This window comes from Microtus pennsylvanicus, chromosome X (assembly GCF_037038515.1).
Source record: "Microtus pennsylvanicus isolate mMicPen1 chromosome X, mMicPen1.hap1, whole genome shotgun sequence".
NCBI classification, from domain to species: domain Eukaryota; kingdom Metazoa; phylum Chordata; class Mammalia; order Rodentia; family Cricetidae; genus Microtus; species Microtus pennsylvanicus.
Window position 1 is genome coordinate 107,181,915 of NC_134601.1, and position 14,866 is coordinate 107,196,780.

The 14,866-nt window shown below is 33.7% G+C and overlaps 1 protein-coding gene across 1 annotated transcript in view; it reads left to right on the forward strand.

Moving 5' to 3' along the window:
• The window catches only part of Cfap47 (cilia and flagella associated protein 47), a 316,226-nt gene that overhangs the window by 230,513 nt on the left and 70,847 nt on the right, over positions 1-14,866 (forward strand). The window contains 4 exon segments of the mRNA XM_075957827.1: positions 4,328-4,503; positions 6,172-6,279; positions 10,019-10,130; positions 14,324-14,428. Of these exon segments, the coding sequence (XP_075813942.1) occupies positions 4,328-4,503; positions 6,172-6,279; positions 10,019-10,130; positions 14,324-14,428 (501 nt within the window).

Below are 14,866 nucleotides of genomic sequence, written 5' to 3' on the forward strand. Positions count from 1 at the left end.
TAAACTTTTAAAACAGTACTTATATAAATTTAAATCCTCAAGTATAAAAGTTAAATTTTTCATAAAAGTGAATGTATAATATGGTGGGATGTAGTAATATGAGCGGCGGCGGGGCTGCGTCCCCAACACCCCAGCCGCCTGCTAGGCTTGCTTATGCCCCGAAATAATTACACAGACACTGTATTCTTTTAATCACTGCTTGGCCCTTAGCTCTAGCCCTTACTGGCTAATTCTGATATCCCAATCAACCCATCTCTAATAATCTTTGAGCACCGGTCTTACCGGGAAGATTCTAGGTCGGAGCTTCATTGCGTGTGTCTGCCCGGGAGCGGGGCATGGCGTCTCTCTCTGAGGCATCTGCTCCGGAGAGGAGAGCTGTCGAGTCTGACCTCACTTCCTCTTCCTCCCGGCATTCTGTTCTGTTTACTCCACCTACCTATGTCCTAACCAATAACATGGGCCAAGGCAGTTCCTTTATTAGCCAATGACCTTCCTCCATCAGTGGGATACATTGAACAACAAGACATTAAGCATTTTGTGGTTGTTACTTTCTTTGTATATTTTTTAGATATGGGTAGACAAGGCTTATATCAAACTCTCAAAATCTTTCTGCCTCAGTCTCCTGTGTATTGGGGATGAAGTCCTCTGACACCATGTACGATGATACTTTATATTATGTTATTAGAGCCAAATGATGATGTATTTTCAAGAATTATTCAAAATAGCCAAAGTTCTGACTCAAATCTGTTTAATATCTCAAAAATTAATGAATGATAAATATCTTTTCCTACTAAACATATCAGCCATATATAAAATACATAATTTATATTCATAAAAGGCCTTATAGCTATAAAATTAAGCTTTATTTTCAGAATATTTTCATGTATTATTAACTACAAATATCCATATAAAACCATGCTTTTAAATTGCCACATATAAATTTTTTGTTTGAGTTTGAAATTTCAAGGTAAATTTTATAAAATGAGCCGGGCAGTGGTGGCGCACGCCTTTAATCCCAGCACTCAGGAGGCAGAGGCAGGCGGAGATCTGTGAGTTCGAGGCCAGCCTGGTCTACAAGAGCTCGTTCCAGGACAGGAACCAAAAGCTACCGAGAAATCCAAAAAAAAATATATTATAAAATGAAATTTGATAGATTTTCTATCATGTTAGATATATATCATATTAATATGTAGCATAAGATTAAATATTGTGACTATAATAGATTTTATGTTTCTGTTGAAATTTATTCCCGAAAGTTATGCTTTAGGGATTCTCAAGAGAACACAGAGTTAATAAGCATTTAGCATGGCTGTCCAAATGCTCATCTATAGTACAAATTCTAATTGGTCTTAACAAATACTCAGTGTCAGATATTATAGGGTAAAAGCTGAAGAATCAGAGAAGCAAAGCAACCAGCCACTAGTTAGTTCTTACATCTATCAATGCTCAGACTGAAAGGGTGAGATCCTGTCTCTTCCCCCTTATATTCCTCTCTCTGTTCAGCCATATCACGCCTGTCTCTACCTCCCTAGTGCTAGGATTAAAGGAATGTGATCTCAAGTGCTGGGATTATCTTTGCGTGAACTGTTTCTCTCCTAAAACAGATTCAATCTCATGTAACCCAGGATGCCTTTGAACTCACAGAGATCTGACTGCCTCTTAAATATGGCTAACTAGTGATTTAGCTCTATACTCTGATCTTCAGGCAAGCTTTATTTGTTAGATTACAAACAAAATATCACTACTTTCCCTTTTTTGTCTAAAATAAAAAAGAAGGCTATATCTAACATAAAAATATATAAGTACATTAACTACGTACAATGTATACAGGCAATGAATGCATCAACAATGTCTATTTAGTCCATTTGCATTTGACAAATTTAGAGAAAATACTCCATTATCTAACCTATCTTGTGAGTTCAAAGTCTTGGACCTAATTTACTTACTATTCTAATTTGCATTACCATCTGAAATGATCTTTTGATATCTTTCAACCTTATACACTTTACACCTCTTTAATGAGTTTCTTTTCTGAATCTGATAAACAAGAAAAATGATAGTCTTCAATTCCCTCAGAGACCAGAGAAGGAAATAATATTAACTGAGTAAGCAAGAAGTGCAAGCAAGCAACTTCTAAAAATGTGAGAAATGACAGAAATAGCTGACTGCTTTGACAGTCACCCAAGGTTCTTCTGCAGTGTTCAGCATCTGTCTTCATCCATCTTCAGCCTAAAAGCCTAGAATATTCAACACACTTTTTTGTCAAGCAGGATTTTTGAAGGGCTGTCACACCTTGTCTTGGATATCCATCATCTTCTTGAAAGTAAATTGTGCTTTCATTAGCAAAGATGTCTCATTATCACATTAAAAAAACTATGTTATTAAAACAACTTAAATGCCATATTCTTTAGATCTCTGAAGTGTTTGAAGATAATTTATCTAAAATGTGTATATATGTGTTTGACCTTGTAAACATACCTATTGTGACTCCAAGTTCAATTGTAATACGTAACAAGTCAATTACCTGTATTTCTTTATTATCCTAAAGAGTTGGTAATAATAACTTTCACAGACTAGAAACTTGCATTACATTGTTGTATGAGCTGTATAAGAACAATACTTTGAACAATAGTAAAAATATATGTACATTATGTGCTAAACAAATTTATATCATGTTTGTATCAATTTACAAAATTTGTATACAATATACAAATGTCCAATGCAATATAAAATATTTAAAACTAGTACTTCCTTTATAAAAGTAGATTCAATAATCTATCTTTTTATTTTATTATATCTCTCATCTCTGAAAGAATTAGATAATGCTTCTAGATGTACAAGGTAGGAGCTAAGTGTTCAGGTAGGGACAATTAGCTATGGATATAGCAAGCATGCTAAGGAGGCACTGTGATATGACTCCTTTGTGGCTTCCATCCTCCCATTCTATATACCCTTAAGATTTAGTGAACCATAATGTATTATAATTTTCATGTAAAATAAATGCTTTCTTGTGTTACACAAATTATAGTTCACAAAGAAACTGTAAGTTTAAAAGTAATTTCAAGTTAGGCATATATGTTCATGACTAAAATCCCAGAATTTTGAGAGTGGAGAGAGAATTATGAGTCCAAGATATTCTGAGATTCAGAGAAAATTGTGAAAACAAACAATTTTACTTTGTGTTCTTGTATTGTTAGTAATGATATGCTCCAAAAGAAATGTTATACCACAAATACTGATATTTTATTCCTCTTCAGACCAGAGTTTGCATATTCAATGTATAGGTTTTAAAATGTGAATAAATCAAACATGACTTCTTTTAATTTTATGGGGGGTTGGAGAGAGAGAGAGAGAGAGAGAGAGAGAGAGAGAGATTGAGAGATTGAGAGATTGAGAGGTTGTGCATATGTGTTTACCACAATGTGCTTGTAGAATTGAGAGAACTTGTAGGAAAGCATGGGTTCTCTTTTTCTATATGTGTCTTGGGAACTAAGTTCAGATTGTCAGACTTGTTAAAAATCAATTTAGCATCTTGCTGACCCAGAATTATTTTTAAGAAATAAAATGGAATAAATATAAGAAGTGTCAGAAAGTATAACAGATATTAATAGCCTAGGAATCTGCTGTTTTGATTTTATTCTCTATTTAGTGGGGTTGGGTTTCTTTTTTGTTTCATCTTGAGTGAGGTAATTCCGACCCAGAAAGCATGTTCTTAAACCTACACTGCTTGTTTGTAAGACGTATATGGCTAGTACATGATGACAAATGAGCAGGACCAGTTAATTTTCTTAATTTTTTCTCACTTCAGCTCTAGGCAAAATTGCTAGGCTAGTTTGTGGTTGATGATATTTGTTTCCTGATATACTATAATTAGTTTTATTTCTTTTATCCCTGGAAACTTCTCAAAAAATATTAGACTTAAAGATTTTATCAGGTTGCCTAGAAAAGTCAGTAAAATATACCATTGTGTGATCAATGAGTTATTACCAGAGGACATACTGGAAAATGGACCTCATGGTAATAAAGTTATTGGAGAAAAATGTATCTGAAATGTAATATTACAAGTAATTTTTAACTATTTTTTATATTAGATATCTATGTCTTGCTTGTTATTAAAGCTATGTTCTGTTATTATTATCAAGATTAATCATGGATAACATATATGAGATTAAAACTTAATAAAGATGAATTCAATAATGTTCCAGGAAAGGAAAAAATAAAACAAATGGCCTTAAGTAATGGTTTTTCTTTTTGTTTCATTCCCAAGAGAAATGATTATGCTGAGAATAGAAGTTGATCGTGTCCTTTTTTTCTTTCATACTCCTAGGAGACTGTCTGCATTGAAATTCCCATCTCCAATACAAAAGATAGAAGTATTCGTATGGATGTGAAATTGACATCCTCTGCTCTTAGTGGACCGGAGGAAATGAGACTGCATCCATTGGAATGTGTGAATTACATTGTATGGTATTCTCCAGCGGCCACAGGCTATAAAGAAGAAAGGTAGCTTTGGGCTTTTATTGTAATTTGTTGTTGAATGTTTGAAGTTAGAACTATTCTTTAATAATATGTAATACTTAACAATTGATTTTTGTTTGCTTCAGTGCAAAATTACTATTCACTGAAATGTCAAATTAAAACATTCCAACATTTCTCATTTTGCTTTTTTCAAGTCCAGTCTTCCTTAGTGAACTGAGGATGGTTCATGAGAACTAGGGATTTAACTTTTAATCTTGTTAATAAAATTTCATGTATCTTTTAGATGGAAGAAAGTGGATGGGGCAGGGGTAGAAAGTAGGTAGGGGGAGGGAATGTGAGGAGAGGAAGGAGAGGAAACTGTGGTTGGTGTGTAAAATAAATTTAAAAAATTCTTGACTCCTTTGAGTAATTAACTATAAATTATTTCCTTGCAAAGACATAGACAGAATTGCATTAGAAATATTATAATTTATTGAAAGCATACACATTCATGTAAGTGTGCATGCACACACACGTATATATTAACTGTGTAGTTAGTGTAGTACTATGAATACATTGTCTCAGAGAATGATGACTGTAAAAATCTTTATCTTGATTCCTATCATAGAAGTAACTACTTTTAATTGTAATGAAAGAATAATAAAATAATATATATTTTAGACCTTAAAGGATAAAAATTCATCATAGTATAAATCAAGAAAAGAATAGTTCATTACCTTAGCATGGTGGCTCATATTTATAATCCCACCACTCAGGAGACAGGGTGACCTTTGAGTATGAGGCAAACCCAGACTACAAAGTGAGTTCTAGACCATCTTGAACCTGGTCTAGAGATATTGTCTCAAAACATTAAAAAATTAAAAAGTTGAACAAGAGGGGAAAGAGCAGAATGGTATAAAAGAAGAAGATGAGAGCAGGTTGTTATTTTTAAAAGACTTGAAATAGATTGTCATTAGAAATGGGGACTTCTCTCATCTCACTAATGTGACTCTAGGATTTACAAGTACCAAATGAAACTTCATTTTGGGTTTTTTTTTGTATGTATAAGGCATACTCTGAGCTTGCATTTGTTATCTGCTTACTATATTATTATCATCTTGGTATTTATTTTAGGTACATAAAATTCTCATAGAGAGAGTAAGGCAAGGAAGGCTGGTCCATCCCATTTTATAAATAATAAAATTCAAACATAAAAAGATAAATGACTTGATTGAAATTATACAAAAAATACAATAAAACTGAGATATCATCAAATTGATATATTACACTTTAGCAAACTCTTTCTCCTGAGGGGGGGAACACATTCTGTTTTTAAAGATGTTCTTTAAAACTGTATATTTATGATAGGCTTCACGTGAATATGTCCATATAATACAATATATTTGATATAACTGCAGATATAGACCATGATCTTTTCTAACATTAATATTGAAAATACTCATGTAATTAGTTTCCATTAATTCAACACATATTTATTAAATCTGTATTAATAACAATATTTCTTTCCTTTAATATTTCACCAAAAATTGAAAAATCACAAATACATTAATTATAAGACCGGAATATATAGCACATTAGTGATTAAATACTGCATTTGAAACCAGATAGTACCACCATTTTATGTTTCGCTTTTCCATGTTTATTAGACAAACAAGAATGATTGACAAAATTCTCAAAATTTCTCTACAACAGCATTATTTTTCAGCCTGAAATGGGTGAAGAGTTCTGGTATTTACTAAAATTGACAACTGATATTCCCAAAACAAAGGAAATACCAGAAATGCAGTGTGATCTTGGAAAGTAAGTTCTATTTAATAATTTTGTTATAAAAAAGGGAAAATCCCTTTTGTAAGGCATTTACCCTTTTAAACTACAGAATGAATATATTTATAATGGGAAAACCTGTCAAGAGAAGCAGATCACGATGTAGGTAAGAGTTCTGTACAAAAGATGCTTTCAAAGGAGGGAACAGGACTATTGCAGTACAGAGTAAGCTCCTGTATTCAGGCATCCAAAATAAAATGGAAAGGGGTGTTCCCTTTTTAATGTAAAGAAGATATAGTCGGTGGCATCTAATGGGGAGTGAAGCTCATTGTACTTAATTCATTCCTGGTAAATATTAGGGGAGTGAAGTGTTGTTGTACATATATGGGAACAAGTTAAGTTCAGGATTAAATAAAAACTGGTAGAAGGATTGTTTGCTCAAAGCAGAGGGTATGCCATGAGGAAGTGTGAACATCAGGCCGCTTGGTTAACTCTGTGTTCCCTTGAGTGTTCACTCACACTCAGATAGTTAAGATCCTATTCTATGTCTGACAAATTTGATTCTGGTAAACCAAAATAAACTAGAATTACCTTTATATAGTCTAATGGGTAAATAAGCACCTTTTACTAATAGCTCTTCCTCAGCATACAAAAAGTATGTTAAACATTGGTAAATGTTAGGCCCAAATACCAATACAAATAATTCACTATGAATATTTTTTTTTTGGTTTTTCGAGACAGGGTTTCTCTGTGGCTTTGGAGCCTGTCTTGGAACTAACGCTGTAGACCAGGCTGGTCTCGAGATCACAGAGATCCGCCTGCCTCTGCCTCCCGAGTGCTGGGATTAAAGGCATGAGCCATCACCGCCCGGCTTTTTAATTTTTTTTCACTATGAAAATTTTAACAGAGTAATCAGAATAATGAAGAAAGCAGGATATGTAAAGAAGATCTAAGGGCAAAAGTGACAGCATGCGCAGTGCTGCACTCCTTGGTCTTGCAAAGAAATATAGAGCTTAATTCTTACAGCTTTGTATGCCTTATAAAGCAAGATAAGTTAATTTTTTTGCTCATTTGCTTATTTTTTTGTAGTCTGGCCTTATTCCATTTTATATTCAATTAAAAATGAAAAATAATATTGTATATGTAAGGTACAGTGCATATTTTCATATATTGTGACAATTAAAAAAATATCCCCACATTTTTTCTTTGTGTATATGTATGTATGTATGTGTATATGTCAGCATATTTGGTGAATGTGTATATACATATTTATTCAAGTACACATTTTTGCATGTACAGACTAGATATCAACCTGCAGTATCTATCTTCACCATATGTTTTCAAATAGTGTTTGTAACTCAACCTGGCGCTCACTGATTCAGCTAAGCTTCCCATCTAATGAGCTCCAGGAATCCTCCTACCTCTGCTTCTTCAAGAATGGTATGACAGACACAATACAGTGGGGAATCAACATCAGGTGCTCATGTTTTAAGATCAACACTTTACTGACTGTGAGACATAGCTTAAGACTATTTATTGGGGGACTATTATCTAATGGGAACTCACCAAGTCCAGCTAGACTGGGACTGAATGAACATGTGATCAAACCAATCTCTCTGAATGTCACTGACAATGAGGACTGACTGAGAAGCCAAGGACAATGGCACTAGGTTTTGATCCTACTGCATGGACTGGCTTTGTGGGAGCCTAGCCTGTTTGGATGCTCACCTTCCTAGACCTGGATGGAGGGGGGAGGACCTTGGACTTCCCAAAGGGCAGGGAACCCTGACTGCTCTTTGAACTGGTGAGGGAGGGGAGGGGGATGGGAGAAGGGGGAGGGAAATGGGTGGAGGGGAGGAGGTGGAAATCTAAAAAAAATTAAAAAGAGACTATCATCTCTTTATGGTGATAACACTTTTAAAAAAACTTTTTTTTTTGCATTTTTGGGAGAAAAAAAGTGAAGAATTACTAATCACTCCTAGGCTTTTGAACTCTTATTATTATAGTCTCCGTTACCATATTTAGCCTGAAGCATAAAATTTTCAGGTTTCCTTACTCTCTGTAGACTTGAGGGCATTCTAAGATCAAAAAGTCCAGCAACTGGACATCTCCAGCAAAGATGGATTGCAGTCAAGTCAAAGTTGAAGTATGAAGGCAAAAAAACAACTGGTTTAAAAAATTCTTTTAAAAAAATTGAGTCATGTACTAACACTTTTTACTTCCCCATAGTATTTCTAAAATCATTTCAACTTCTGATCATTTCTCATGTATTAAAATATTAATATGTATGAGCTTGGAAAATGATTTGGGGAATAGAGGCTCTTTATATGAAGACTGATAATCTGACTTCAAACCCAAAGCAAGACACACATTATGGAAACAGAGCATCTACTCCTGTCCGTTGTCCCCTGACTTACACCTAGATGCTGTGTCCATCATTCACACACAAGCACACACAGATCTTTATTGCAATAAAACTGTAAATATTAATGTATGAAAGCTCTATATAAACATTATAAATATTTATCTGAAATGTTTTGCTTCTTTTTGCAACCATTTTTTTCATATTGTACTAGGCATGTACTCCTTTTAAAACTTTATTATTGTATGAGCATGATGTGTAGGTATGAATGTAGGAGCACTCATGCCATGATACACAAATGAATTTCAGAAGACACTTTCGCACAGTTGATTCTTTCCACCTACACATGGATTCCGGGAATTAATTCATTTTGTTAGGCTTGCCCCAAAAGCTAAACCACTTGGTTGCAAGATTTTTCTCCTTTTTAAATAATCTTGGGATTTTTAAAACATGTTTTTCTAGGTTAGATTAAAAACATTCATGTTTAAGTTAGATTTAAAACGCATGCTTAATTAAAAGTTACACGGCATTGAACGACATTTGGTAGTAAGTTTTAGCGAGTTTAACCTTTATCGTTATCGGTTTTGAAAATTTGTGAGATCTTTCAGTGCATCCAGCTTTCTGTCTCAATAATATTTCTTGTTATGCCTCTGTTTTCAATTATGTTTTAAAATAAATGGACACTCTTGTAGTAATTTCTGGCTTTCAGTTTCTGAAATCTCCCGATGTGATGTCATTTCTTTGTTTTCCCTATTTGTCCTACTGGTTTAAAATTTTTATGTGGTAGTGATCTTTTTTTGCTTAATCAGCATAGAAATTATGTCGAAGATAGGCATACATTAAAAACCAATATGAAAAATCAGAAACATCTGGAAAGTTTTCTTTCTAGACTCAAGCCTATTTAGACTTGGTACCACACCATATGAAATAATGATCCTACTACAACAAATTTGTATATTTGATATTTTTTTGAGGTAGATGTTATAAGACACAAGTCAGTTTGGATTAAAGGATAACTTTTTCTCATCTTACTTTAGTGTAACAAAGCTAGGTGCATGTTATTTCAAATTGCACTTAATGTCACATTCTGAGTTACTATGAGTACAAAGAGTTCAATTTACACATTTTTGTGTTCCAAAACATTGTTGAGATCATTTGATTAATTTCCATAGATGACAGATGAGTAGCAGTTTATTATTTATTCATTGCATAGCTTCACTATTAATTTATATTGCCATAAATTTGTTACAAAATCAAACCAGACATTGTTTTCCGTAAATGTATGAAAATATTATGTAATAACGTAAGTTGTAAGGTATATATCAATTTAGGTGATAATGAAAAAGTTTATGAAATTATCACTGATAAGTTTGTAAATACCAGTAAATTTGCTACTTTTGATTTTCCTCCCAGGAAGATCGTTCAGACCCTTCCTTTATATAATCCTACGCAAGAAACATTAGAATTGAAAATGAAGAATAGTAATCCTGAAAATTTTGTCACGGACATTAACAGAAAAACGCCAGTAAGTACATTCAGAAATCCATGAAACTGATCACTACAACAGCATTTTCTACTTATAATTTTAAGATTCTAGTGCTATATTATCATTAGGATCATGAATAATAATTTAAATTTTTGAAGTTTAAAAAGGGATACTCATTCAAGTAAACTTGGAAATGATAATTTAAGGCAGGCACTAGTGTGTGGGTAAATCTCTAGTCACAGCTGCTTTAAGCCACTCAAGACCTGAGGCAAGAGTCTCAAGGAACTGAGCTGAGAAATGAGAATGTAATCTAGGGAAAAAGGAAACTATTTCAGAAAAGAAAATACATAATTACAGTGTTTGATTTTTATCAAAGAACCTTTCCTAGAGCTCTGCTGGCAGATATATTGAAATAAAGGCTTTTATTATGTAGTTTAATGACTGTTGAACAAATATATATTTTGATGTCTTTATATCTTAATATCTGTCTCTTTGCAACTTCTGGTTGCCAACTAAGAAGTGATTCAGCAGGCTTGGGAGGGCAATATGAGAACATAAAACAAATTGAATTTCATGAACCTGTGAAAACAGAATTCAAAGTGTGGGGAGGGAAGTGAGGTTGGATCAAGAGAAAGGAGTGGTGAGTATATCGAAATATACTGTTTGAAATTCTCAATGAATTACTGAAATTTTTCTTAAAAGCTAATGGAGGATGAATATAGTCAAAGTACTTGTTAGGATTAACAATATTCTATCAGAATTTAGTGTGTATTTGTGTGTATATATATATATATATATATATATACATATATATGCATATTAGCTTTAATTTAATTAGTTCTTAATTTGACAGACAATGAATCAAAATTAAACTCACTGCTTGCTATATTAAAAATATATATGAACATATTAATATTACGAAGTATATTGGAATGTACATATTTGAATGTATCTCTTAAGAGCAAATAATTTTAAAGCATATAGATTTCATTATGTAGTTTTCTTGTACTTTAAATTCCTCATTAAAAGTAAAGATTTCACATCATATATGTCTTTACTCTTATAGAAGATGCTAATCTTTGGTCCAGAGAAAAGCAAAGGCAACATATTATATGGCACCTGGTATCATTACAAACACAGACTATTTTATCCTTCATCCATGACTTTTAGACTTCATTGCTTATTAATTTATCAAGTGTTATTTGAATTAAATATGCAGTTATGGCTAATATTATAAATAGCCCAAAAGTTATATATGAGGCAATACAATTATAAAGTATATGGACACAGTTAATCAATTAATAGCACATAGATCCAATAACACATGGACAATTATAAAATTATTTTTCAATTATGAATGATATAAATATGTATATATTTACATATACAAGTGTTCATATGTTTATATATTCATTTTTATTCTTCTCTTTAATTACATAGTATTCATATAACTTTTTACAAATAATTACTATCATTCATTATTATTCATATTATTCAATAATATTCAATATTATTTATATTATTCATTAATGTTTTAATAAATAAACATAAATCTAAGTTAAGGGCAAATGATTATTTATTTATTTTTATTTTTCCATTCCAAAATTTCCACTTCTTTCCCTTTTCCCATTCCCCTCCTGCTTCCCCACTCACCTTCCCCTCTCCCCCCGCCTCCCTGCTTGAGAGAGGGCAGGGAACCCTGCCCTTTGGGAAGTCCAAGGCCCTCCCCCCTACATCCAGACCTAGGAAGCTTTGCATCCAAAAGGCTAGGGTCTCAAAAAGCCAGTACATGCAGTAAAAACAAGTCCCAGTGCCTTTATCAATGGCTTCTCAGTCAGCCACAAAGAGTCCGGTTTGATCACATGCTCCTTCAGTCCTGGTGAGCTCCCATTAGAACAGGCACACTGCCTCAGTGGGTGTACCAACCCCTCGTGGTCCTGACTTCCTTGCTCGTCTTCTCCTTCTGCCCTTCAACTGGACCTTGGCAGCTCAGTCCTTGCTCTGATGTGGGTCTCTGTCTCTATCTCCATCTGTTGCCAGACAAAGATTCTATGGTGATATTCGAGATAATCATCAGTGTAATAGTGGGGCAAGGCCAGTTCAGGCACCCTCTGCTCTACTGCCCAAAGACCTATCTGGGGACATCCCGGACGTGGACACCTGGGATCCCCTCTAGAGCCAACCCTAAAATGGCTCCCTTAATGTAGATATCTTCTACCCTTCTCCTATATGAGCCCTTCCTCCATCTCCATTCTCCCAGTCCCCCAAACTCTCCCCAGTCTTTCCCTTCTTTCTTCCCTCTTCCCCTCACCTCTTCCCCCAACCCCACCCTCACCCCTTCCCCCACCCCTATGCTCCCAACTTTTGCCTGGCATTCGTGTTTGCTTCCAATTTCCAAAAAAGGTCTATATATGATTTTCTTTGTGTTTACCTTGTTAGCTGGCTTCTCTAGGCTTGTGAACTATAGGCTTAATGTCCTTTGTTTATGGCTAGAGTCCACTAATTAGTGAGTACATACCATATTTATCTCTTTCGGTCTGGGTTATCTCACTCAGGATACTGTTTTTTATTTTCATCCATTTGCATGCAAAATTCAAGATGTCATTTTTTTTTACCACTGAGTAGAACTCTAAAGTGTATATGTGCCACACCTTCTTTATCAGTTCTTCTATTGAGGGGCACCTAGGTTGTTTCCAGGTTCGGACTATTAGAAATAGTGCTGCTATGAACATTGTTGAACAAATGCTTTTGTAGTATGATTTGGCATCTCTGGGGTATATTCCCAAGAGTGGTATTGCTGGATCCTGAGGTAGGCTGATTCCCAATTTCCTGAGAAACTGCCACACTGATTTCCAAAGTGGTTGCTGTTTATTACATTTTCTAATATAAAAGAGAATTTAAAACAATATAATTAGCAGTCCTATACCTTTAACTTTAACCTTTGCTTCAAAAATTAACAATCTGCACATAAGCTTTGTATTTTTCTTGTCTCCCCATTCTATTTTTTCATATCATTTCAATGTAAATGCTTGATAAGATTATATTTTAGTAGACTATAAACTTCCACAATCATCTTGAATCCATGTGAATTTAAAAGTTTACCTAACTGTGCTGATTACTCTTTTGGCACCATGACAAGTGCTAGAGTCATCAACTGGGTTGATGACTTTTGTTACTCTTTCTCCATATCATTTGCATCTTTTATTTAAACATAATGTATATTAAATTTGTTTTTGTGTTTCATGACTATTGGACACGAAATGTTTTATGTTACAAGGATTGACTGTTTCTATTGGATTTTAATTTTTCTTTATTGTGTTGGAAGATAATTTGTGAAAATATTTACTTTAAAATTATTTTTTCTAGCATTATGACTCTATCAGCTATTCTGTATCCGTTGGTATTAAATATTGTAATATTCCCAACATAGCACTTTGATCATATAATACTCAAGTGTATTTTGATGTAATCATTGTCTCCTTTTACTATTGCTAAAGAGAAATCTGAAACTCATACTACAGACCACCAACTAGTACCATGAATATGTATATAACAAGATGAAGTGAAAAAAAAATGGTATAAAAAGAACTTGACTTAACACTGATGTTTAAAACAAATGATATTCATTTCTTTTGACATTGACAAATTTATGAGTTAGGTTCTTATAGTAATTTGGCCTGTTCCATAGAATATTAAAAAGCTATAGATTCCTAAGTAAAGTATGTATGTACATAACTGGGAAGCTTAAATAAGCACTTATGATTAATTTTATTTATTTATTTATTTATTATGTATACAATATTCTGTCTGCGTGTGTGCCTGCAGGCCAGAAGAGAGCACCAGACCTCATTACAGATGGTTGTGAGCCACCATGTGGTTGCTGGGAATTGAACTCAGGACCTTTGGAAGAGCAGGCAAAGCTCTTAACCTCTGAGCCATCTCTCCAGCCCCTATGATTAATTTTTTAATGTTGTTGCACAGTGAGTAAATCTTGCATGGTCATTGTCTGAAGAAAACCTATGGCCTGAGAACTAACATGACAAATAGTGTTCATCACATCCCCTGTAATCAATATTTGAATAGTGGTTATACAAAAGCGGATAATGTGTGCAACTCTTCACTTTTATCATACAAGGATCAGCTTTTCATACACCTACCTCACAAAAATTTCACCTCAAAAAATATATTAATTCTTGTTTTTCTTGTGTTGTTTTTTTTTCTAATTCTCGCAGTTGGTCCTGCTACCTCACTCTACCACAGAGATATCTGTTTACTTTCATCCATCTGGACTGGGGCGAGATGGTCATGAAACTTGTATTAACTTCTATTGCACTCAGGTATGATCAGTATGTTCTCAGATGAAGTGGAATCTACATAGATAAGTGCTGTCTATGCAGTTAATAACTTTTGCAAGTAAAACATTTTCATTGCAAAACATTAAGTAAATGTTTTAAAATATGGTAAGTATAGACTACTGATCTGTAAACAGCTAATAAGATATGTTGTTGTCTTTAAGCCTAGAAACTGAGTAATATGTTCTTTCTTAACTATAAGATAAAGTAAAACAAGAACATGCTCATCTTAAACATTTCCTAAATCAGCTGAACAATGGTCTTTATTTTAATCCCTCTGAGTACCCACTCTCTACCTGCTGAAAATTTCCATTCTTAAATGGTTACATCTGAACCAATAATTAATCTCTTCAACTACTAAGTCCAGACCTTCTCACCTTTCCAATGTTTCTCTTTAACTTTGTGCCTTCTTTTTTTTGCCCT